A 26,314-nucleotide genomic window follows, 5' to 3' on the forward strand; every position below is an offset into this window, starting at 1 on the left:
CAAAGTGTAAGGAAAGCAGTTTGTTGTTTTACAACCTGTTAAGGCTTTCCAGCACATTGTTTCCATGCAAACTCCCCTGTAAAGGCTCTTGGTCACAGTAATGATCATGATTTTTAACTTTTTTTAAAGAAAAAAGTCAAGTAAATTCTGAAGCTCTTTGGTGTTGTTGGTAAGCTTTGCGTACACCTCATGACATAAACGAGTACTGCAGCCCTTCCTAGACATGCAGCGTATTGCTCTCCTGGAGTTGGAGTTTCACATTATCCAACGTATTATAAGTAAGGTGACTATATGGCTCCATGTTCTGCGGGACAGTTTGGGATGGTCCAGGCTTTTCAACTCGTAAGCCAATGCATTCTGGTACATTTTACCTGTCTTAAATTCATCGGTGCTCTGCATCGCTGAGTCGGAAGTGACATCACTTGGTGTGGGGAATTTTATCAACAGTTTGGTGAATCAACATACCTGATAATAATAATAATAGAAAGGTTGCTGCTGCGGCATGCAAGGCTGTGGTTGACCTGTGCGAGCTGAAAGATTATTGGGACGAAGGTTTAATTATCTTTAACCGACTAATTTAGAGCTAGCTTGTTACATTAAAATGCAGAAAGCAGCTAGCCTGCAACTGTAAATATTTATAAATATATTAATGGATACACTTTCAAATACAGTTCTCCCACTTTTCGCAACTTTGTAACATTTGTCTGAAGTATAAAAGGACAAAAAACATACACAATAAAAAAATGGATGTTGGCAAATGTCATATTGTTTATCAATATGTTTATTAGCGCTACTGTATATGTATTAAAAATACACAACTCCATACCCATTTTCAAAAGATTTGGCGTCTCTGAATCTACAATTACATTGGGGTATGACACAGGCCCGGTTTTTGGGATGGAACCGCATAACAGTCTCGCGTTTTGATTGGTCCATGTCTGTCACATGAATATGTCGTCACACGAGTGGAAAAGCGTGCAGGCATTTTTAACATTGTGATCAGATAGAGAGAGTGGTCTGCTTTCCACAACCTTACCATTAAAATATAATGTGGTATTACACTGTACTGATATAACAAACTATGAGGAATTACTTTATATAAATTATAATGTTATGCACGAATGTAAGAATAGGCTTTCTGTGGTGGTGTACTTTTTTCTTTCAAGTACATATATCTATAATCGTTTTTGCGATATATTTTAATATAAAACATATACGGTATTGCAGTTTTGTGGATACATTAGTTTATCTCTAATGTAATCACAGTTTTACATATAGACTACACCTGTTTTCATTTACGTCACAAATTCTGGGCCGCTTTGCTTTTCATTTAATGTCCCAAATTCTGGGCCGCTTTGGTTTTTAGATAACGTCCCAAATTCTGGGCCGCCTTGGTTTTTAGATAACGTCCCAAATTCTGGGCCGCTTTGGTTTTTAGATAACATCCCAAATTCTGGGCCGCTTTGGTTTTTAGATAACGTCCCAAATTCTGGGAAGCCTTGGTTTTTAGATAACATCCCAAATTCTGGGCCGCTTTGCATTTCCGAATTCAGTCCAGTTTTGGGGAATCAGCTGACAGCCGAGTTTCTAAGTCATGCATGCACAGTTTACCATAAACTGGATCGTGAATTCATTTGAGAGTAACCCTTAGTACATTAATCAAAGTTCATGTATTTTTTACTCTCCCCAGAAATCTTTTTTTTTTTTTTTAATGAAAAAAACAAAAATGTAAATGTTAAAAAACGTATTTCTTATTACATGAAGAAACTACATTGCACTGAAATAGATACATGAAAATTAATTAAAGCAGTCGTTTTCCTTTATTAAAGGCTAATATTAAAACACATTTTTGGGAAGGAACATGGTATTCCGAAAAAAGGACATCTCGTTTTCTTATGTAACGTCCATCAATATATTGTAGTGTTTCAGGTTCTTTTTGGACAGAAATGAGACTGCAACTGTGAGTAGATGAAGGCCGTTTATTTTGACAATAATTAAATAATCACAAAATAAAATCATAAAGTGAGGGAAAGGAGACTGGGAGTCGAAAGTGAAAATAAATGATTGTAGTAATTTTTCTTTTACCCTACCCTTCCCAGTCTTTTCCCCGCCCCTCTTGTGCGCAAAACCTGAACTCCAATTCCCCTCCACACACGTGTACCACCATGCAACCCTGGCACGCACACACCACCATGCAACCCCTGCACGCATACACCCACCATGCAACCCCTGCACGCATACACCCACCATGCAACCCCTGCACGCACACACCACCATGCAACCCCTGCACGCACACACCACTATGCAACCCCTGCACGCATACACCCACCGTAGCAATTCTTTGCAAAATATATTTTCGGGTATTCAGCCCCATTCATGTCTATGGCAGTGTTATAAAACACATTTTCAGGCATATCTCTCGAACCCGAGCACGTAGAACCACCATTCAAAGTGATATAGACTCAGGGGAGCACCCCAAACCACCCCCTAAAAAGGTGTGGTGGTTCACCCAAAAACTCATGTCATGACGAAAAAATTAACTTTGCCAAGCCGTCCTGGCATTTGAACCATGAAAATGGTGACTCCTTGTGCGGGGCACCATGGGGCCCCAACGCAAAAAGAAAATCAAGTTCCTAACCCCCACAGAACCCGAGATACGCCCTGTCAAAAATGTCCAAAAACTACCCTTTTCGGGGTCATATCTCCATGACCCCGGGGCCTAGAAACCGGGTTGAACTTCCTAGGGTCATGTCTGGGGGCCCTCTTTCACAGGGAGCCACCCGTTTTCAAATGCTACATTTTCAACAAATTTTCACATTTTCAGCATGATGGCATGTCAAGGTTGCATTTCCAATAGCTTTTGAGCTCCAGGTTGGCAAAAAAAGTCTAAACTGGTGTCCTTTGGAGGGATCGACAGGGGCCCCGAGGTGGACCTCCATACCGATTTTCAAGTCTTGGGGACCCCCGGAACCCGAGATACAGCACCCTGAAAAATGTCTATGGGAAATCCCATTATAAAACCCCTTTGGGGCAACGCCCACCATCTGGCGGTGGGGTGGCATTTGAACCCGTGGCTAATGTCTTTCTTTAGCTAAGACTCTTGTGCACGCAAAGAATGTCCTTCTGAGTTTGTTGACCCAGGGGTCGTGGAGATACGGGTATGATAAGAGACCACCCCCTTCCCTATGGCAAATCCCATAATAAAATCACCATCGGGGTAAGGCTCAGCTAATGGCGGTCGTGGGTCTTACGAACTCGAAGGAACCCATTTTCTTTAGCTAAGATTGTTGTGCATCTAAAAAGAGTACAGAAGCACCAATTTAAGTCCATTCCAAGTGTTTTGTGATCACAGTATCAGCCTGAGTGTATCGGAGCACAGTTTTGCACCAAAAGCGAGGGGAGGCGAAAAAAAGCACTATATACCCTATTCTTTAAGATATCACTTTGCAGTGCAAATTTGAGGAATGCAACCACTTAGCAACTTGCAAATTGGTACTGCAATTTAAAGGCCTGTAGTGTCAGACTGGTAGTCCCTAACTGATTCAAGTGTTTTTGGAATGATTCTTGCAAAGACTGATTTATAAGAAAAAAGAGAGATTGACAAACAGCATTTTGCTTTATATGCAGCAACGGGCAACTACAAGAGGGTGTCAAACAAGCTGTGAATGTCCCAGGAGGCTACAGAGTACCTCTGGGTATGAATCCAGATGCTTGCAGTACCTGTTCTTAGATGTCTGAAACCACTGTATCGCGGTATAACTGTATACCCTATAAATATCACTTTTTATTGTGTATTTGAGGAACACAACCAATTACAAACTTCATTTGAATTGCTGTGCTATCAGAATATCAGTGTATAACTTTGCTGGGTATTGCAGTGTATGCTGGGTATCAAAAGGCCTTCAAACTTTTACAAAAGGCCGTCAAAGTTACAAAAAAATAGGTGTGCTCCTAACCCAATACTTGTCTTTTTAATTCTGTGCATCCAAATACTTGTAGTTAAAAGTTTTAAGAATTAAGCTTACTGTTTGTTGTTCTGTCCTAAACCAGCAGTTTGTCACCCAGATTTATTAAATAAACAGGGGGGGGGGGGGGGGGGGGGTCATCAGAGTATTCTCCATTTTATTGTAACTGAGGTACCGTTCAGTTGAGCGAAAATTGTAAACGGGTACTCGAGCTGAAACCTCCAGAGAGAAGGGGTACAGTTTCAAAAAAAGGTTGAAAACCCCTGACCTACAGTATAAATGATCAGGAATAGATAAGGGAAATGCTGACTAATACAATACAATGGGATTTATTTGAAGTTGTTGAAGGGCACTGGTCTCTTAAACCCAGAAGTTCTGATAAACCCCTATGCCTCACTATATATTGATGGACATTACATAAGCAAATGAGATGACTTTTTTTTTTTTGGTATACCATGTTCCTAAATGTTTTCTGAGGAGAGTAAAAAATACATTAACTTTGATTCATGTACTCTTAAATGAATTAATGGTCCAGTTTATGGACTACTGAAACTCGGCTGTCAGCTAAGCAGAATATCTCAAAAACTGGCCTGAATTCGAAAATGCAGAATTCGGAACGTTATCTGAAAACCAGAGCAGCCCAGAAATTGGGATGTTATCAAAGCGGCCCAGAATTTGGGACGTTATCTAAAAACCAAAGCGGCCCAGAATTTGGGATGTTATTTGCAAACCAAATCGGCCTAGAATTTGGGACATTATCTGAAAAGCAAAGCGGCCCAGAATTTGCGACGTAAATGAAAACAGGGGCAGTCTATATGTAAAACTGTGATTACATTAGAGATAAACTAATGTATCCTGTAACAAAACTGCAATAGCGTATATGTTTTATATTAAAATATATCGCAAAAACGATTATAGATATATGCTACTTGAAAGAAAAAAGTACACCACCACAGAAAGCCAATTCTTACATTCGTGCATAACATTATAATTTATATAAAGTAATTCCTCATAGTTTGTTATATCAGTACAGTGTAATACCACATTATATTTTAATGGTAAGGTTATGGAAAGCAGATCACTCTCTCTATCTGATCACAATGTTAAAAATGCCTGCACGCTTTTCCACTCGTGTGACGACATATTCATGTGACAGACATGGACCAATCAAAACGCGAGACTGTTATGCGGTTCCATCCCAAAAACCGGGCCTGTGTCATACCTCATTACATTGATACTAGTATCTCCGTACTAGACACACTTCCACAGTGGGAGCGGCCATTTTGGTTTTGCTGCAGTTCACCGACTCTCAACCCCGGTGACCCGCCGGTCAATTTAACAACAGTTCGTTGAGCAACTCCTGGTGACTTTAACACCGGTTTGGTGAATCCGCTTTACATAGGTGCATGCAGCGGTCAATTTAACAACGCACCCTACCATTCTTACCTTTAAGAGAAACCGGACTACGCTTACCAAAATGCATTGGGTTTGTGAGTTGAAAAGCACGGAACTATCCCAAACTGTCCCGCTGAACACTGAGCCATATGGCCACCTTAATTAGAAGTTGTAAAACAAATCATGACATGACATGTTGACGCAGTCCTTAAATACTATTTACATGTTTTTAATCCACAGTCAAGGAAATAAAATCCAATTTAAGGCTAGCTTTACAAAAAAAGGACAAATATCGAGTGTCACAGATAAGGACTACATTAACCACACTGCGACTATGTGGTGTAAAAAAAATACAAATCACAACCAGGGAAAGGCTGTGATTGTTGGTTGTCATGGGAACGTTTTTGCAGCTTGCAACAAAAAAGCTACAAATAGCAGCAAAGGCTGGTTGATCAGAAGTTTATTGAACCCAAAAAGCGATATTCTTTTATAATAATAGCTATTTAGGAGTTTGTTTCTTCTGGTTGCACTTTTCTGATGTTTTTCGAGGTAAGGCGTGCAAATAACATTTTACGGGTATTTATTTTATCGGCGTAACATTTCGTTGGTTATTCCTTCATAGTTTGCTAGGTTGGTACGCTATCTATATGCTTTTTATTTGTTGGCGATTAAATGCACTCGAGACTTCTCAAACTCACATTTTGCAATTCATCTTTAGTTTACTAATACTAGTACAAGTACAGTTTTTACTGTTTTTTTTTTGTTTATTTATTTTATTTTTTTTAATATTACCAAACACAGTACCGTGGGCTTTATTGATTACCAATATTACTGTAATTGCAATGCTTTCTTTTTTGTTAGTTTGTAAAATATTCGTATTTATGATTCGTCTCAATTTGCATTGAGGTTCACATCTGTTCTTATAGTTTTATTTGTATACCGTAGTACATGTGTTTTACTCGATACAGCACTTGCTCTGTATGACTGGTTCTGTTTTATTTAGTGATTATGGGAAAAATTTGGTACAACATTTATTACTGACCTTTATTTTCCAGAACGTTCAATTGAGATTACAATAAAAAACACAATTTATTCATTTATTCATTTAAAACCCTCCAAACAACTGAAAAAAACGCATGTATTCCAAACAACTGAAAAAAACGCATGTATTCATCAATTATACACTGATTGCAGCTAGACCATTGTAGTGCATTTTAATTTTAACACATCAAGTTCTTACCAGGAAGAAGACACAGAAACCTTTCATCTATAGCGTTACAGGTTTTTTTTTTTTTTTAAATATCATCAATACAAATCTATCTATAGTAAACGGTGTAAAGAATTATCGCCTCCCATTCATCTTGTCAGCAACAGTACTATTACAGTAGCTATTTGGTCCCAAGAAGTAGTTGTAGTTTAGGATGACCTTGTCCATTTGGAAAACAATCGTTAGTTTGAGACCTGGTAGTTGGAGCACATCAATGGCAGTTTTAATTATTTGCTATGCAGTACATCCTCTCAATAAGAAATTTTCATATTAGTAATTATTTTTCTCACCATAAGATGGCAACAAATATCAGTTTTTCCCATAACACTGTACTGCCAAATCTGTAAAATCTACTGTATTGGGAATTAAGTTTTTTATTGGCATAACTCTTCAGCGAAGAGACACGTATTTTCACAGTAGGTGAGATAATTCTGACCTTGAGTTTGTCATAGTTTTTAAAACCTAAATTCCAGAGTTACATCTTATATTAAAGCAGTATTTGAACAACTGCTTACTTTAGAGCAAGTCCAGCTGTTTATATCTTGCATGATCGAAAACATATTTATTTTAAATAGTTATGAGCTTGCACATGTGAATAAGCCTGGGTGTAGTATCATTTGTTTTTGTTACATTAAAAACAATGCTAATAACTTTTGAATGGTGATAATGTATATAATTAATCATTATCTTCATCTATAATCTGTTATATACCAAATGACCCACCTCAGAAATTTGATGGCTTTGCATTAAGATTATCTTTGTAAAATATGGGTGTCAGGCTAACTACTATAGAGGTTTAAAAAATGTAATATACTGCTATAGAAACCCAACCAGATATGCATGAGTTATTTCTGTGTGGCCTTGCAGACCTCTGATATGCAGCCCTGTTTTTATCCTCTTGCCACAACCTGGGAAGCCTGCTGTTCAGAAATGTAATTGCCTGTAACAAGACTTGATGCACAGTATTTGAAATCATTAGTAATATACCAAGGGACACAAGACTTCCTGCTCAAAGCAAAATCATTAGCCTTTGGCAGTTTATCAACATTAGCAGTTAGAGCTTGCCAGATCCTGAATTATTTCAACAGCATCTGTGTTATCCTGAGTTACTCTCACTGTATCTTTTTACTTATTATGTTACATTATTTAATATGCATAGTTGTGGTACAGTGACAGAGAACAACTGTCAGGCTTGCCAAATGAATTAATTCTGTACTTAATGTACCATATCATAACTGTGCCCTTTAGGAACCTGTTACATTATTAATGTCCCTCTGGATTATTCCACTGTATGTTTGGTTTAGCCACCTGCTAGATGTGTAAGATACTGAAGAAAACATCTGCAGAAGAGTTCTTCAACTTCTATTTAAAAGACTAACTTGTACGGACATTAATTGCTACCACACTTTTAATTATGTATTGAAATAGATCGTTTTTAAGATATTTCTTAAGAATATATATATATATATATATATATATATATATATATATATATATATATATATATATATATAAAGAATACAATAGATATTTCCAAATGGAGCAACTTTCTACAAATGGGTAAGATAAGATTGTTTATTTTCAGCAACCTGCTCTATAGGCCTATATGAGTATTTGTGTGAAGTTATCATGATTTGGAAACTATTTTTAACATGCTTGTTGTACTTTTGGATATTAGCAGTGTTCCATGAAGCCTCACATGCTTTGAAAATCTAAGTTCTCTAATTAGCTACACTGTCTTAAGACTATGCAGCCATGAATAATTTCTAATTGAGCCTGGCCACCCGCCAGAAGTCAGTATTGTCCTTCCATCCGGTGTCTAGCTGGGCACTGCTTACATATTCCAGTCAATTAATTGCTCCTTCTTGAAGCCCAAAACTGTTGTTCTTCCAAAGGTGCTGTAGGTATTTCAGACTGGAGACCTTTTACACTAAGTTTGCCTCTTTAAGCTTTTCTAAAGATGAGACCTCTCTGATGTATACTGTACTGCACTAGTGCCATGTGGAAAAAGCAACAAAGTATGCCAGCCCTGCTTCCCTCCACATTCTCACAAGTTATTTTGCTTAAACTGTATGGAGCAGAGGAGCAAAACATTTAGTTTTTCCTGAAGTTACATGTATTATAAAGCAAAACAATCCTAATGTTTAAGACATTGATTGTATCATTTCTAATCTGTTCATTTTTGCATTATAGAATTAATTGGCCATGAGTACCAATGATGAGAGCTCTCATCGCAGTGATGATGAAGAGGAAAGCCAGGAAAAGCCGATTTCTGCAATTGCTCCCCAAGTGAACTTGCAAGAAGTGCCAGCAGATGTCTCTGCAAGCCCTGCATTTCAGTGTCTAGATGAGGTAAAGTAGGATTTTTTTCACACTGTTGTTCAGGTATTTAATGTATTGATTCTGATGTTTGGTGCTACATAAATCCACAGTCACTTTCCTTTGGTGCCTGAGCTCTGCTCTCTTTTTCTCAAAAGAGCCCAGCAGATTGCTCTTCATATCTGTCTCTTACTTTAATAGCATTAATTTGTTGGTGCACAGGCAGCTGCTTGTAAATGTCTTTAACTGAATGAACATGAACTGAGCATAGGATTGCTCAATGTTAAAGAAAAAACAAGGCAGGCTAGTACATAGATATGTTATAATGTTTATTCTGTCACCTTAAATAACAGTTATAATGTTGTTGATTTTTTTTTTATAACAATCAGCAATATTTGTAGCCAGTATAAAAGCTCTGTACAAAATATAACCACCCACAGCATTTGTTCCAGTATCCAGTATTCCTCACTGTTACTAGTGTACAGTATTCCCAACTCTACTCAGGTAAAGCTTTGCAAATGCAGATGTTTCTATTTTTTCTTTTAGCATCCAGTACAACTTTTTGTCGAATACTGTTCTACAGTATATTTATGAATCTGTCCAGGTGTTACTTTAGGGGTTAATTAACCTGTTATGACACACTTCAAAAACACATTGGGCTAGTAAATGTAATTATGGTGCAGGTATTTTTATAGCAAATTAAAGGATAACGTAATAACCAAAAAAATAATAATTGCAACATACATTTTGCTGAAACTGCCTTATTGCCCAAAAAACATCAGCTACAGTATCGTTATAATAGTTTATTTATTTGCATGAAATAAGGATCACAGCATCATAATTATGTAATACTAGCCTATCATCTATAGTCATTTCCTGTTTGTTGCCAAAGCTTATCAACCCAAGTAACACATCACATTTAGTACTTTATATATTCTGTTATATCTCAGTCCTCCATCTAAAATAAATACTGTACATTTCTTTTTTCTTTATTTCAACCCATCGTTTTCAAAACATCATTTTAATCAAAAAAGGAAAATTGCATTAAAAAAATAGTAATAAAAAAACATGTTTAGCAAAATATATTATAAGTTTATATCAGCATCATCTAATATACATAATTATGCACATGGAACTTTTTCTAGAAATACAGTAATACACATAATTGTAATGGGCTGTGTTATATAGGAGTGCTCTTTTGCTTTAAAATACTTATTTACATTTTCTGTCCTTTCAAATTGTCTTCCAAATACAGGCATTATTTCAAATGTAAAATGATATTACATAAACCTGGGCTATTCTTTTTGACTTTCTTAATGACCACTTAATGATCACTGTACAACCTTGCTATCATATATATTTAGTCATGGTGTTCTATAGCCTTAGGTCGATTTTCTATTTGTTGGTTTTGCTATAAATGTTATATTTATGGCATGTGTCTGACCGATGCTAAGCTAGGAATACATCAAAAAAGCTATTCTGGTTAAAAAGCCTGATCATTTAATTTACACCTCACATTAAACCAGCAGGAGTGTAATTGCTTAATTTTAATCCTAATTGAGTTCTTATGACTTTTAATAATAATTTTAGATATCTAGTGGGCATAAAAGCATGCACTTTTGGCCTATACATCCCTTGTATTTGTTCTCTGAAAGATTGTGGCATTCTAATAGTAAGTACAAAAAGTATTTGCATTCATCATGTTAATAACAAAATGTTATTATTGTCTTTATTTATCTTTGAAGTATTTTTTGTCATAACCATTAAATTAAAACATTGCAGATGTTTGAGAAAAATCCAAGACTAAATGCCAGATAAACAAACAAAAACTTTTTAAACTTTTTTTTCCTAACAAACATTCTTTTTTTCCCACAATAGCCTATCAACAAAGCCAACGTTTCTGAACTTTAGAGAACCAAATGTGTATCAAAAAGGGTTATATTGCTAAAGTGTTTATCAAGGAAAGGCATTTTGCGTTGCTCTAGTACACCCTATATTTTGAGCTCTTGAGCGGATTGATTCTATGGTGCATAGTTTTTGGGTCGGATCATCATTTTTACAGTTTTGAAAGCTTGTCGGTAGCCAGATGGGTGTTCATCAGGCAGACTGTGCCAGGTGCCCCAGAAGATCCCATTCCGAACCCCCTTGTAGTTTTTGTGATAGTATTTTCCATTGAGATTTGCAGACATGCAAGCGTCAAACCACCAGCCTGAACTGTAGTAGGCCCCACAGTTCCCTGAAGGGTACATGTCATTGTCCTTGTCTGGGGTGGTGAAGAATTTGTGATCGTGGTTGTAATGCTTATTGAAATGCAAGGCATCTCCAGCCGTACCGGAATAGCCACTCACAGACAGGCGGTACTGGAGATACTCATTTGAAACATAAAACTGTTCATACTTGGCATACTCCCGTATACCTCCAAAGTCCTCCAGCTCAATTCTGAGGATCATATCTTTGGCTTTGGTCAGCAGGTGAATCTTGTCATTCCCCAGCCAGAACTCTCCCTTTAAGTTCCCAAAGCCCTTCTTGTACTCTTTCCAGGTGCGGTTGAAGCTAACACTGCCGTTGTGACGATGCTGCAGCACAGTCCACCCTCCTCCATAAGATTCCATGTCACAATAAACATCAAAGGTGCTATTTCTGGGGTCAGGTGTGACTTTGTAGAGGCCGTTCTTCTGCTCTCCCAACAAGAAATAATCAGAGCAATCTCGTGGTGCTATTATTGCAGCTGGGCAAACAAAAAAAAAGTTTTTATAGTCAATATATTATAGTTAGACCACTCTAATGAATACCTTTCTCTACCCCCCTCCCCCTCAAGCTCTATACATTTACATTAATATACATTTAACTTGAGAGGTTGTATAAGCAGATTTGACTATACTGTATACAAAATAAATCCTACATGTCAGCCTCTTTAGCAGGAAGAGTTAGTTAAATCCAGCATTAATTCTTATCTGGACCATCAATACTGATTCTAGTATATTCTAAGAAAGTGACAGATTTCTTCCAATACAATGTTTTGACCCTGGACAAGAAGGAAAAGGGCAGGAGCAAACAGAACATATGTTTCCTTTTTTGAGGCACAGGCACTTAACCTTTCAAGCTGCTTCCAACTGATTGCTTAGAACATATCTTAATAAAGCAGCAACTAGCCTCACTCGTGTGCAATTGTGCATAAACAAAGACAGCTGTCTAATGTCTATAGGATTCAACATGTACAGTCTATCCTTTTACCCAAGAGAGTAAGGTATAAGGACTTCAGTCTTTCACAATTACTCTTGTTTCCTTCTATTATTTAAATGTCAAGCCTAATTTTAAGTTTATTATCAAATTATTGATCAAAACCTTTGGGGTCACACTGAACCTCAAATGTTATGACTGCACCCCCCAGTGAGAGAGGGGCAACTATACAATCCTCTTCCCCTGGACTACTGTTGCTGCTTGTCAAGTTGAAATGCCTTAATATACACCGTGTGTAGGGTGTGTCTTATATAAGAGATGACATCTTGTGCAGCTTGGCTACTCACACCATTTAACACATTGTATCTTATACAGTTTATTATACTTCTTATAATTCACACACATTAAGATTGTACTCAGGAATAGCTTTCAAATGAAAAAAAAATATTTTTCAGGTTAGATCATGATAATATCGATGCAGCTGTTTATTTATATTACTGTCGTCCCCCTTGCTGAAACATTTTTCTGTGACTATTGGCAGGCATCACAAAGTTAAAATTAGGTCTTTACAAATGTTGCCTATGTTCTTAGATTAAGTGTACTATTATTGGTAAAGATCCAGTCTATACTATCTACTCCAATTGTTAACATTCAAGCAACACTTCATTCAGTTCACAATGTTTTAAGCTTCAAAGCACTTCAAATGTCCAGAAAAGCTAAGATGCTACATCAGTATTTGCTCCCAAAGGTGGCTAAGATTATTGTCAGGCCCAGCTCAAATCACATAAAAGTATGAGGTAAGATCTGGAGATGAACCCTATATCTTATGATCAGGGATCCTAGTTTTCCACAAAATAATAATTAAAAAAAAAAAAACATTCTCTGATTAAAGAAAATAAAAATCTGTGTTACTCTGCAATTAAAATAAAAGGCTAAAATTGAGTCGTCGTCCCCGTCACATATTATAAGAATACACAAACCGTACTATTGAATAACAGTTAACACAGGAAATACTTATTGGCACACTTTTAAATTCTAAGGAAGTTACAAGCTCACTAGTGCCAACAATCAATAATAAACAAACTTACCATTGTACTTTAAACATTACATATACTTCTGTGTAGTAATAATAAAAACCAAAAATTAGTATTTATATTAGTTTATCACCAAGTTAGTCTTTGTCATTATTATTAATTTCTTAGCAGACACCCTTATCCAGGGTGATTTACAATTGTTACAAGATATCACATTATTTTTACATACAATTACATTATTATTTTTTTTACACATTATTTTTAAATACAATTACCCATTTATACAGTTGGGTTTTTACTGGAGCAATCTAGGTAAAGTACCTTGCTCAAGGGTACAGCAGCAGTGTCCCCACCTGGGATTGAACCCAAGACCCTCCGGTCAAGAGTCCAGTTTTATTGAACAAGAATATTTACGTAAATTTAAAGCAAAATTGCCTATGTTGATGATTATATATGATAATTGTATTGATTTGGTTATCAAACAAATAAAAAAAAAATGCTTTTGCCCCACCCCAAGTGTAAAACAAAAGATTCTCTGACAGCACAGACAAGCTGTATTTTTCCTCGTTATTCCGCAGCAAACGGATTCCTAGGATCCCTTCTTATGAGTGATGAATATGCCAGGTGATAGTGAAGGTGCCTGTTTGCTGTACTGTATGTATATGTATATTGTGACAGAGGTCACAATAACACTAAGATATAAAAACTGATGATCAAACTGAGATTACATTTAATGGGGAGATTATTATTATGATGTTCCACAATTTAACTCTCTTGGAAACCACTTTCCTGATTTTTATTAAACATTGGACATTTGCTGAATTGTTTTTCTGCATTCTTTCGACAACATTATTGTGTTTACTGACCTAGTAAGTATTATTTACTTTGGTCTCAACATTTCTTTATTGCCATCAAGTAAACTTTTTTTTTTATAGCTTGTTACTGTAAAGTAAGTCGTTGTTAAAGCAATTATGCCAGACAGATTTGTCATGTAGACAAATCATGTATTTGTCAAATAGATCTTGAGTTTTATTACTGTATAATATAAATATACCACATTAGATAAACCCATGTGTTTTCTAAGACATTCCTTTTAAATTTATTTACTGATGTTTTGCAACGTCTCAGACTTCAGAAAAACATTTGCTCTCACACTTAAACTCAATTGGGAAATTCCTGCACTGTTGCAGCATTAACAAATTAATCAATTTTCCTTACAGACCCTTTGAGACACCAGATACCAACCTGTTATTATATTATCTGCTATATATGACTTTTTAATTTATTTTTTTGGTCTAAAAATAATTAAATAATTTTGTTGCCAAGCGGGTCGTGACATTTTTATATTTAACTGTGAAACATTATTAGAAAGTTAAATAAATAAATAAACTTACATAGTTTGGGGGTCTCTGCCTCACACTGACTGGAACACTTGTTGTTTAATTTGTTCACAACCCCAGTTAGATTTTCCACCTTACCATCTACCATAGCCTCCACATTTTTTATGTTCAGGAGGCTCATCTCTTCCACGCGACCCTGCAATGTGATAATCTGGTTCCTTGCGTTCTTTAAACTATTAGACATCTTGTACATTTTGTTTTGCAGCTCATGAATGTTAGGGTCATGCTTTTGCCCAGGTCTCCCTGTGTTTGCTGTTTCATGTCCTGGCACTTCACTGCTGTCCTTTTGCAGGCTCTCATCGGCTTGCTGCTTGCACTCCAGGCAGGAGCTCTTCAGCTTGTTCACAACTTCTTTAAGATTCTGCAGCTCTTTCATTGTCTTCTCTAGCATTTTGAACTGTTTTGGTAGCTCTATGGTCAGAGGTGGCAAGGTTACCTGGTATGGGCATTCCTCCCCATCCCCACACTGACCGCTGGGTCTGAGTTTAATGGGACAAAATACATTCTCTTTTGTTTCCTTGTTATGTTGTTCTTGTGAACTTGCAGAGTTCTCTGTACTGACAAGCAATATAGTCTCAAACAAAAACAGCAGGGCAATCTTCATGTTTGCAGATATAGTATCTGATGCAAGGCTTTCTTTCTGGAGAAGTGTAAGAGCTGCCCGTACTTATACAGCAATGTCATTAACATCAGGCAGGGAGAGCAGTCACTTTTCTAGAAAAGAGTGGGTGGGAGCTTGTTGCATAAGTGTTTGCGAGACAGATACTAATACCGCAGAAAAAGAGTAGGCAGGACTTGGCTGAATTTCAACAGCTGTCATCCAAACTTTTAATCAGTGAAATGCCTGTTTTACAGTAATTGTTCACTTGAGGTCATCACAGCATTTAGTGAGTTCATTCTTTTAAATTACTTTTTAAACTTTCTGGGGTTTTTTTGTTTTTTTTAAATAAATACATCACAGTGTGTTAAATACAATATATGAGACAAAATTATTTTATACTACTCGTGTCTGAGAACTTAAAGAATTATCTACCTAATAAAAGACAAGGATAACCACTCACTCATCCTTGAACTTCTTCCTAAATCTATGGGGGTTTTTTTGGAAACTGATTTCATGTTCTGATACTGATGAAAATTAAGGGATAAGAACATAAGAAAGTTTACAGACGAGAGGAGGCCATTCGGCCCATCTTGCTCGTTTGGTTGTTAGTAGCTTATTGATCCCAGAATCTCATCAAGCAGCTTCTTGAAGGATCCCAGGGGGTTAGCTTCAACAACATTACAGATGTACTAAGATGGGCCAGTCGCAGCGCAAACATACCGCAATTTGCATTTTTTTCCCCGTCAATTCGCAAAGTGCACATTTTGTCGTATGTACTAAGAAAATATATGTTAATGTAGAGAGTCGCAGTATACTATTTTAAATATTATTTGCATCATCTTAGCGAGATCTCTAGTGCGAAATTTTTTCAAATAAAATAGTGGCAGTTGAGTTGTGGTTTGGAACTGTAACAGGCTATACAGCAATAATTTATCCCAGCATGATATAAATTATGAAATGTTCCTCTATTATGGCAGAGAGAAACAGCAGCTGACACACATGTCCTCCGAAACGTGTCTCTGCCAAGCCATCTTTTTTTCGCACTGTGGATCCACAGTATCGCCACCAGACCTATAGTGACGGAGGACAACACAGATCCAAATGGCTCCACTGCAGACCCGCAGGCGCCCTATCAGCCACAGGGGTTGCTGGTGCGCAGTGAACCGTGGATTCCCCTGCCGACCTAAGCCCTCCCTACCCAGGCAGTGCCCGGCCAATTGGATTTGAACCTGCGATCTCCAGGCTATAGGGCGGAGCCAAAGTTTACAGACATTTAAGTATGCAAAATAAATATATTAAAAAAATAGTATACATTGAAAAAAATATATTTTGTCTTATACATAAGCAACAAAATAATAAAATGCATAGTCACTATCAATTGAAAATGCAATGTCACATCTCACAGTGGCCTGTGGTTGAATGACCTATGAATGAGTATACTACTTTCAAAATTAGAACATCCTACAAGATTTTCTGTTGATTTCTGTCCCGTCAAAAACACTAACCATAAATAAATCGGTGACAACTTAAATTAATTTATAAAATGCCAAATGTATCATTTTAATTGGTCAGCTGGTTAGAGCTGGCAAAGCATTTTTATGTCATTTGCCAGTTCCTGTCTACCATGACATCTCCCGGAGACCAAAAGCCTGTTTTGGTTTGGCCTGCAGGTCAGTCAGTATCTAGAATAGCCAAATCAAGTTGTATTTTGGGAAAGTTTTGAACAGTTATTTTTTCTCCAAACTTTGTAAAAGCAATTTGAAACAGAAATAAGACCAAGTGAACCCCAGTGTTTGATACATTTTGTCCAGTGTCTGCACTCCTTCTTTGTGACAGTGGTAGTGTAGTTGCTGGATATGTTTGTGGGTCCCACAGTGTTTCAGAGAATGATGGGTGCATTTTTTAATTCAATGCGCAATAGAATTTCCTTGGTAAACAATAAAAGGAAACCGCATGCAATGAAACTATTTTCAATTCTAAGGATATTAAAGCAGCATAATTGACTAGAATATTGCTAGCTGTTACTCAACAGAAAATAAATATCATCCTGTTGTTTCCTAATTAGGTCGGTGAACACTTCAAGCTATTTTGTAAACGTTAGCATAACAAATCTTTTTTTTATGGTCTTGCACAATATGTTGTGTTTTTTTTTTTTTTCCCAATAAATGAACATTGTCCCTCTCTGTGTTTATTCCTCACATATACTGGAGTTGATGCTAGTCTCTGTTGAACTGTTTCACACAATTTCCCAAACAAGGTACATTATTGCTGCAGAACTGCTGTACTTTCACAATAGCCACAAACCACTGACATCCGCATCGTATGACACTGAACTGAAACTTAAAGGAAGTAAACTTCTGTATCTGGTAAAGTCACAAAGAGCTAAGAAAAATAAATTAAAAAAATTAAGTAAACAATGTTGTATTATATGCATGCAAGAATAGTTTGCTTCCAGATTGGTAGATTATATTAACATTAGCTCTGTTGCAGCCTAATAAATGATCATTTCTGTAATAAAGCTAATATAAATATACAAACAGTGGTTCAGATTATGTTTGTGTTTCTTAAACTAATCCCATAAACACCAATGTTGGCTTGATTGCAAAATAGCTGAGTTCAGTATATTTCTTAACATTTTAATCCAGGGAACTTCACTTTTTCATTAAATGTATCGAATATAGTTTTGTATTTGCATTTTAATACCCTGTAAGTGCATTATTCTATAAATCCAGAAATTAGATGGTCTACTTTGTAAAATATATATCCGTAAATTAAATCAAACAAACATATTTGCTTTTAATCTTCAGCTGTTTTCCATTGGAAAAATAAGAGGAACCAGAGTTGCTGAGCTGAAGGCCAGTTACACCTTGCTGCATGAGACTTTAAAAAGGTATGTTACATGCACTACAATAAACGTTTTAGGACTCTGTAAAAGCAATGATATTGATAAGTTATTTTCCTAAAACTACAGTAGAACCTCAGAGTTATGAACACCTTGGGAATGGAGGTTGTTTGTAAGTCTGAAATGTTTGTAACTCTGAAAACTGAATTTTCAATGGTTTTATTAAATGTGGACATCTGCTATTTACTCCCTCAATCTGGCACATAATACAAGGATACAGTACAGTAATACAGTACTCATTGTTATGGTTCTAAAGTCTTTAAAACAGTACTATGAATGGGGCAGCAGTGTGGAGTAGTGGTTAGGGCTCTGGACTCTTGACCGGAAGGTTGTGGGTTAAATCCCTGGTAGGGGACACTGCTGCTGTACCCTTGAGCAAGGTACTTTACCTAAATTGCTCCAGTAAAAACCCAACTGTATAAATGGGTAATTGTTACCATTGAAATCGTAAGTGTAGCAAAAACACAGATTTAAACATCCATGAAAACCTGGGTTAACGTAGTGCTTGTTTTAAACAAAATGCATTTGTGCAGCTCCTTTGGCTTGAAAAAAAAAACTAAAATGTTCCTATTAAAATTGCCTGTGCTTGCTTTGAAATTCTTTCTGGATACATTTATTGGTACAGTAATGCTGCCTTCTCTGTGACCAGCATGCCACTTATAGGAGCTTCCGGTTGAAAGTGGGGTGTTTGGTAGACCGGTCATTTCATAACTTTGGTGTTCATAACTCTACTGTACATTTATTTTGTGACAGAAAATGAATTTTACTGTAATCAAGTTTTTAAAAAAAACTGGAACAGTGACATTTACATTTACAAGAATGTGTTACTATGACTGCTGATAAAAACAAATAATTTTATTGGGCCCTATGGATTAGATAAAGCTTTATCTAGACTGTTGTTAAAAAACAGAAATGGTCAATAACAGATTGTTGGACATAAACAGTCATTGCTAGGAATTAATACTTAATGAGGTTATGGAATTTGTGAAATTGCAATACAATACTGTGACCTTGTCTCTCCAACGACTAGTACGCAGCAGTCAGAGATCCAGATGCTGCAGGATGCTAAACACTTTACAGCACAAATTGAGAGACAGAAACAGGAGCTGGAGCGGGCTGACCACTTTCCTGAAGGCTTTGACACTGAAGTCAGTAAGATGAGACAGCAGCTCTTGAAGCTTCAGAATGACCTTAATGAGGCAGAGGAGATCAACTATAACCTGCAGTATAAGCTTGAGAGGTAAGTTGCCTCTTTTGACAGCTTACCTGGAGCCGTGAGCAAGTGTCTTTCAGGCTCCTCATGAAGTGAAGAAGCAGGCCATCCCCACTATCTTGGCATTGTGATTCCTCTTCAATGGTACCAATTGTTATAGCAAACAGTATCTTCCTTAAACTTTTGAAGCCCCAGTTGTTTACTACAGTCGGTTGAGATCATAGGCACAGCTGCATATAAAGGCTCCCTTGGGTAGTTTTAGTCATGTTGTTTTTGTGTTATTTTTTGGTTTCAGTTTCAGTTAAGAGTTTAAATACAGACCACAGCACCACTATCAAGACACACTGTAGCTGACAAGCAGACAAGCATTTTGATGAGAAGTCTTCATTTTGTTTTCTGTGGGTTGGTATTCTGATGTGTTTCAGGGTTGATGTTGGCTCTAACCCTGTTGATTATAGTTTGTGTTAAATGGAGAATAATGCATGGGGTAATCTGTGATATGAGAATTGAATGCCCACCTGAGGGGTGGGATGCTACATAAACCCTGAAGGCGGTTATACACAACCATAAGCAGGGTGGGCATTAAATTCTCATTTATCACACACTACCTCAAGCAGTATTTTTTATAATCTGAGCAATTTTTTCCTGCCAGACTAAAGTTCTGTGTTGTTTATTTACAGGAAATATGAACCAAATGAGCCCATTGAAAAAAACTCACCAGTTATTATTTAAGCATTAATGTCTGATGCAGCAGTCATTAACTGCTAGATACTTGACCATGGTTGTCGTGTCCACACTGTATGGGTGTTCACCCACATTTAGACCCAGATAAGGTATTACTTTAACACAAATGACTTTTATTGCAACTGAACAATCACATTCAAAATTAGTCAGCTCTTTACAACAGATACATGTTTTGTACATTTATTGTTACAATACACTACAGCAGTGACAGTTAGGTCTAGGTGTCCTGGGCCGAAAGGTCAATTATGTTTTATTTTTATATTTGTCAGATAAATCAAAAACATATTAAAATTACTTTAAGACCAGTGAGTGTGTCAGTGTTGAAGTAATAAAAGGATGCTTCTTGCTTCTATTTGTTTGTCTGTTTTTTCTTTTTTTTTTTAATTGCTGCAGTAAAAAATATTGTTCTCAAATGTGGATTTGCCCTATATGAGAACAATACCATGGCGTAACATCAAAATACTGAGTATAAACAAATATTGACAAGCAGGTAATTCTTGTAAACCCACAATTAGAAATAACAAGTGCTTGTCTATCGCCCAGCTAATAAATACCATTTCAACTGGAGGGCTTCCTGACACAACACCCAGTGCCGCAAAAGGTTGTTACAAGGTTGTTGTGTTCACTTAAATGTTGGGTTGTTGATTAAATAACTTAGTAATGTAACTTATAAAAATTAGTTACAATAAGTTAAGAAATACTTCCTGTTTTCATAAAATGCCTCAACTGCAAACCTGTTTCAGTATAATACGCAGAATGCTTTTTCAGCAGTTGTGTAAAATACAAATAATATTACGTTTAAACTTCCTTTTTATTTCTGGGAAATTCCATTAAAAACTAAAAATGTATTTTGCATAGGCGCAAGTGTTTGACCTTACTGTAGCTGCTTGCGACCCAGTATTCATAGTACTGTTAACACTGCCACAAACATAGGTGTACATAAAGCACTTTATTTAATATACATTGGGAGAAAAAGAAGCACTGTATTTTCTCGTTATGCTACAATGAGGGCATTTGTATTTTACACCGGGAAGAGGTTTTAAAAAATAAACTATAGTTTGCTTTTGGACATATGTTGGAAAAAGTAAAGCAAATAATGGGAAATGTATTATTATTAATTCAAGTAACGGTTTAACTGTGCCACCTTGTATATGTTGTTTTAATACTTCAAGGCTAGTTGAACATTAGTTAGTACGTGCATTTTGACTCTGTTGGATTTTTTATTTAATGAAACATAAAAGGCAGTGAAGGTTAACTGTTTACAATGTACCTCTATTGATTTTTAGGACAGCTCTGGTACTTCGTTTTGCCAGTACACACAAACTTTGATGCTGATCAAAAATAGTAAAGGTTTCTAAAAAATGAAAACAGTTTTCTTAAATAATATAAAGCCCATATTTCATATCTGTGTTTAGTAATTTATTCCAGATCATTTCATGTTTTTAAGTGCACTTTTTCTTTGTGTGTCAGGTTGGAAACATGTACACAGATATTAGGAAGACTGACAGCAAAATAATAAGTGCATAAAACAAGTTGGACTAAATTACTTCCTGAAATTGAGTATGAGGTGTAGTCCTAATTATTATTATTTTTTTTTATATAGAAATCTTTATTTTTCACAGAAGCACAAAGTTGATGAAGTCATGTTCCAAATCACACTCCCATATAATAATAAATATGCTCTATATGGTAATGTATAAAGCACAATGCTTATTAATATAAGGAAACACTGCAGTTACATGTGCCAAAATTGTTCAAGGAATGTAAATATTTCTAAATACTGCAGCACCATGGTGCAAGATATTTAGCAATTCTCCGTGTTCACCAAGAAAGACTGGCCCTTCTTGATAATCTTGAGATAATCAGCAGAATTCATACAAACTCTAGTACTGGAACATTTTGACTTTACTGTGAAGGTATATAATACCAGCAAAAAAAAGCTAAGATGGCCTGGTCCTGCTGTAGAAATGTCAATGTTCCTTTATTCAAATTGAACTGTTCAGTTTTTTTAATTCAATGTTTGTCCTACTTGTCAGGATTCTAGCACCATAAAAAGTATTATGAGTTTCATGACCATTTTTAAATGTTGTTTTTTTAAAGATATAATAATATAACTTTTAATATAAATGTTTTATTGAGGACATTCGTTTAGAGAATGTTACTTTGATACTTGTACTCCCAGGGTACACCTGGAGGCCATATAGTCCAATGAAAAATGGCCATACATATTTTCAACACGCAGGACTTGATCCATGTCTCCCCCTCCCCAAAATTTTAGCCGTGGTTGCGCCTGTGGTCTTTTGTGAACAATAGCATACTGTCCATTGGTATATTATTTATGTAGGTCAAGGTTAGTAACTGGATTTAGCAGGGTATCTATTTTAATATTTACAGAACTATTGCACAATAGTGTTTGTAGTCTGGGACATAGTCTATCACATATGTTTTTGTTCAGTACCGACAATGACATTGTAGTAACTAAATTAAAACAATCCTGCCACATTTCCTAAAAGATAGACAACAATGAGTTTTGTTTGCAACATTCTCTTTCATTGCATTGCAAGGATTTCTTAGCTGTTTGTTCTCAGAGAGAGATTGTATATGTCTTCCAATCATGCTGCAGATTTAGTTTTTTCAGCAGAAGCTATGGCGATAGTACATAGTGCACAAGAAACAGCAGCAATCAGCAGCTTTTAAGAAGTCGTGTGTTGGATAATTTGTTAACCCTTGAAAACAGAGCTTACATTAAATGTTTAAACTGGACTCAAAGTAAAACAGCATAATTATCAAACTGAATTTGTCATCACATAGTAGAGGTGAGTACTGCAGTATTACTCTAATATTGGTGAGTACTCCAAATAAAATCATTATACTTTGAAAAATATTGTTTTTATTTGAATGTATTCATTTGTAAAGCATTTGACGTAATCTACAACTTGGAAACACTTGGAGGGGGTATTTTTGGGAGGATATTAAACACAAATCATAAGCTGAGACACTTCAGAATGTCAATCACTCCCCTTGTGCTGCCCCACAGCAGCGAGAGCACAAAACTTTTACTTTGCATGTCATTAGACTAGCATTCGAGAAATTTGTAGTGCTTGAGTACTCAAATATGTTTTTATTCGAAAATCTTTATGTAGGCCATAATATGATAAACTGTTTAGGAATGCTTGTCATTCTACCTAATGAAGTCTTAGATATAGTATACCTCAGTTTAGAAATTTAGAAATGCTAGCAATCAATCATTGTGTTTTAGTTTTTAAAAAGTATTGTTTCGAATTTACCAAAAATGACATGGATAAATTAATTTAAGCTTCACTAAACTCAATGAATGTTGTAACTAAGTAGTACTAAATTTTACAGTTCTACTTGTTTTCACATGCTTATTCCCTTCAGATGAGTGGTCTAAGAACAACAACTTTTTATATTTTAAAAGTTGTGAAGCATCTAAAAAGGAATGAGTACACATTATTTTATGTGATAGGTTGACGGTGAAGCTAGTGTCTGATTATGAAAAAAACAATGGTGCATTGATTTAATTAGAGTACATCTTGTCGTACAGAAAAACAAGATTATCACAATGTGTTTTTTTTTTTTTTTTTTTTTTTTTTTTTTTTTTAATTTAGTCGTTGCCAATTTAGTTTTTATTATTTTCTCCCCAATTTGAAATGCCCAATTATTTTTAGGCTCAGCTCACCGCTACCACCCCTGCGCTGACTCGGGAGGGGCGAAGATGAACACACGCTGTCCTCCGAAGCGTGTGCCGCCAGCCGCCCGCTTCTTTACACTCTGCAGACTCACTGTGCAGCCGGCTCAGTGCTACAGCGTCGGAGGACAACGCAGCTCTGGGCAGCTTAAAGGCATGCCCTCAGGCGCCCGGCCAGACTAAAGGGGTCGCTGGTGCGCGGTGAGCCAAGGACACCCTGGCCGACCTAACCCTCCCTCCCCCCGGGCGACGCTCGGCCAATTGAGCGCCGCCCCGTGGGAGCTCCCGTCCACGGTCGGCTGTGGAATAGCCTGGACTCGAACTCGCGACGTCCAGGGTATAGAGCGCATCCTGCACTCTAGCGAGTGCTTTTACTGGATGCGCCACTCAGGAGCCGTTCTTTTCTTTCTTTGAATTGTATAGCCATGTGATAGACAGATGTGCCAGTTGTAAGACTTCCAAGATAGATGTAGTGATGCTTTTTTATTACTTATTTGTATCCCGTTTAAAATTGACAAAATACAGTATATATACCAGTATATACCTATTTAGTAGAGCTGCACATGCTATTTAGTGGTCGACCTACAAACAGGCTTGTTTTACCTCAAAAACAAAAGTTAATTTAAGTTTGACTACTTAAATACAAAGCTTTTGTTTTACTCACCAAATGAGCCACTTATTATTTACACTTCGTAAGAAGGAATAACTAAAATGTTGACATCTTGGGTTCGTTTCTCTAATACAATGTTACTGTGTACATTGTAGAATATAGAGCAGAATATATGTTATAAGTAGCATTTCTATACAAAGTTGATCCCAGTATTTTATTGTATTACCTGTCATATTCCACCGACACCTATACCCCTTTTTCACTGGCACATCCCCAGGCGTTTTCCACTGGCTATGTATTCAGTAATATATGAAGAACAAAAACGAAGAAAAACACAATCATAACTTCTGGATCCGCTGTCATGCCGAAATCTGCCCCTTCCTCACATTACGTATGTTTAAAACGGACCAGATGACATTTTTATTTTAATATTTTATACAAAATACTAATACATTAGTAATAACACATAGTTAAGTAGTCATCTGTTTAATTTATATAGTTTATTCATCACCATGGTTTGCTGTTAACTTTTGGTATTACAAATTAAATGTACATTTTATACACATACATACATAACTTTCTACACAGCAGAAGGGCTTTTGTCCAAAACGTCTTGAAATATATATTTTAACTAGTTAAGTCATTTAAACCTTATGTGTACATCCAAAAAATAAAACATTGCAGTTATACCTCCTTCATATATATATATATATATATATATATATATATATATATATAGTATACATCATTTATTTAGCTGACGCCTTTATCTAACTATGTATAGCTCTTCATTACTATATTTATTATGCTGAACCGGTACTTCGCGATATTGTATAGTTCTTGCTTACGTTTTGGTTTATGGCTTGATTTATTCAACACAGGGTTGATTTACTGCCCCCTTATTCACATCACTTATTGCAATAAATGTGATTGAAATGGGTGAAGTTACATAAATTACAATAAATAAACGATTTATTACTGATGATGATTAAATGGCACACAATTTGTCAAGTGTTTACCCTAATGACAAGGACCGTGGTCATTTTAAATGTTAGAAATGGATGAAATGCAGTTTTTACAAATGTTTATTTTTTTTGTTCACAGCAACAGTACAAAGTTGCCAACTGACATTAAATCTATGTGTATAGCAGACTGATTCATATGTGTTGAATTGACAAACTGTATATTTTTGTTTTTATTAACTTTAGCTTACATGAGGAAAAGAAAATCCTGGAAAGAGAATATGGAAAGATGCCAAAACCAGGTGTAAGTAATTAAATATATACCTGATGCCTTTCTTTACAGTATAAAGCCAAGTAACTTGTATTCAAGGATTCCTAACAAAGTTTCCCTTTCAAGTACGTAATGCAACCATTACTGAATGGGTATTTACCTCCTAAAGACCCGAATACTTTATACCAAAGCTGCTCTTTGAGCCTGTGATGCAGTTGTGAGCCCGCCCCCGAGGGACCAAAAAGAGCTTATTTTTTTTCTCATTTTTGTTAATTAGCACCATACGAGACATTTAAAATTATTTGTGGGCCTGCCTGTAAGTTGCACAGAGCTGCGTGGTCCTCCGACGCTGTAGCTCTAAAGTGGCTGCATGGCGGGCCTACAGAGTGAAAAAAAGCGGACGGCTGACGACACACGTTTCGGAGGATGCGTGTGTCTGTCTTCGTCTGTCCCAAGTCAGCACGGGGGTGTCAGCGGTGAGCCGGGATGAAATAGAACAATAATTGGGCTTACCAAATTGGGGCGAAAATTTAAAAAAAAAAAAAAAAAAGAAAACTGGATCATATGAACAAGATGTTATTCTTATAGAGTATTTATGTTTTAACAGTCCATTTTAATTAAACAAATATAAACAGTCAATTCTCGTTAAAACAAACTAGGATTAGATGAATTACGTGATGGTACGAATTTAGCAGTCGCTTATTGTAAATTACTTCTTATAATATGAATTCACTTAACACAA

The 26,314-nt window shown here is 36.3% G+C and overlaps 2 protein-coding genes across 2 annotated transcripts in view; one reads left to right on the forward strand and one right to left on the reverse strand.

The window, feature by feature from the left end:
- The first annotated feature begins 5,224 nt into the window (after nucleotides 1-5,224).
- The window catches only part of LOC117415743 (coiled-coil domain-containing protein 146-like), a 49,595-nt gene continuing 28,505 nt past the window's right edge, over nucleotides 5,225-26,314 (forward strand). Inside the window, exons 1-5 of the mRNA XM_034026473.3 lie at nucleotides 5,225-5,909; nucleotides 8,821-8,979; nucleotides 17,969-18,051; nucleotides 19,094-19,303; nucleotides 25,548-25,605. Coding sequence (XP_033882364.2) covers nucleotides 8,833-8,979; nucleotides 17,969-18,051; nucleotides 19,094-19,303; nucleotides 25,548-25,605 — 498 coding nt within the window. The 5' untranslated portion in view covers nucleotides 5,225-5,909; nucleotides 8,821-8,832. The remainder of the gene's footprint in view (nucleotides 5,910-8,820; nucleotides 8,980-17,968; nucleotides 18,052-19,093; nucleotides 19,304-25,547; nucleotides 25,606-26,314) is intronic.
- On the reverse strand, nucleotides 9,255-15,283 carry LOC117415747 (fibroleukin-like). The gene is made up of 2 exons (XM_034026479.3): nucleotides 14,555-15,283; nucleotides 9,255-11,674 (listed from the first exon to the last, which is right to left on the reverse strand). The coding sequence occupies exons 1-2, from the start codon at nucleotides 15,162-15,164 to the stop codon at nucleotides 10,968-10,970; spliced, it is 1,317 nt and encodes a 438-aa protein (XP_033882370.1). The 5' UTR covers nucleotides 15,165-15,283; the 3' UTR covers nucleotides 9,255-10,967.

This window comes from Acipenser ruthenus, chromosome 7 (genome assembly GCF_902713425.1).
Source record: "Acipenser ruthenus chromosome 7, fAciRut3.2 maternal haplotype, whole genome shotgun sequence".
Lineage (NCBI taxonomy): Eukaryota > Metazoa > Chordata > Actinopteri > Acipenseriformes > Acipenseridae > Acipenser > Acipenser ruthenus.

What these genes read in the sequence shown, in the direction of transcription:
- LOC117415747 (XM_034026479.3), bottom strand. Translation starts at nt 15,164, where the DNA reads ATGAAGATTGCCCTGCTGTTTTTGTTTGAGACTATATTGCTTGTCAGT. An exon ending in GGCAGAGACCCCCAAACTAT is followed by an intron (nt 11,675 to 14,554) that starts GTAAGTTTATTT and finishes TTGTTTGCCCAG; the next exon opens with CTGCAATAATAGCACCACGA.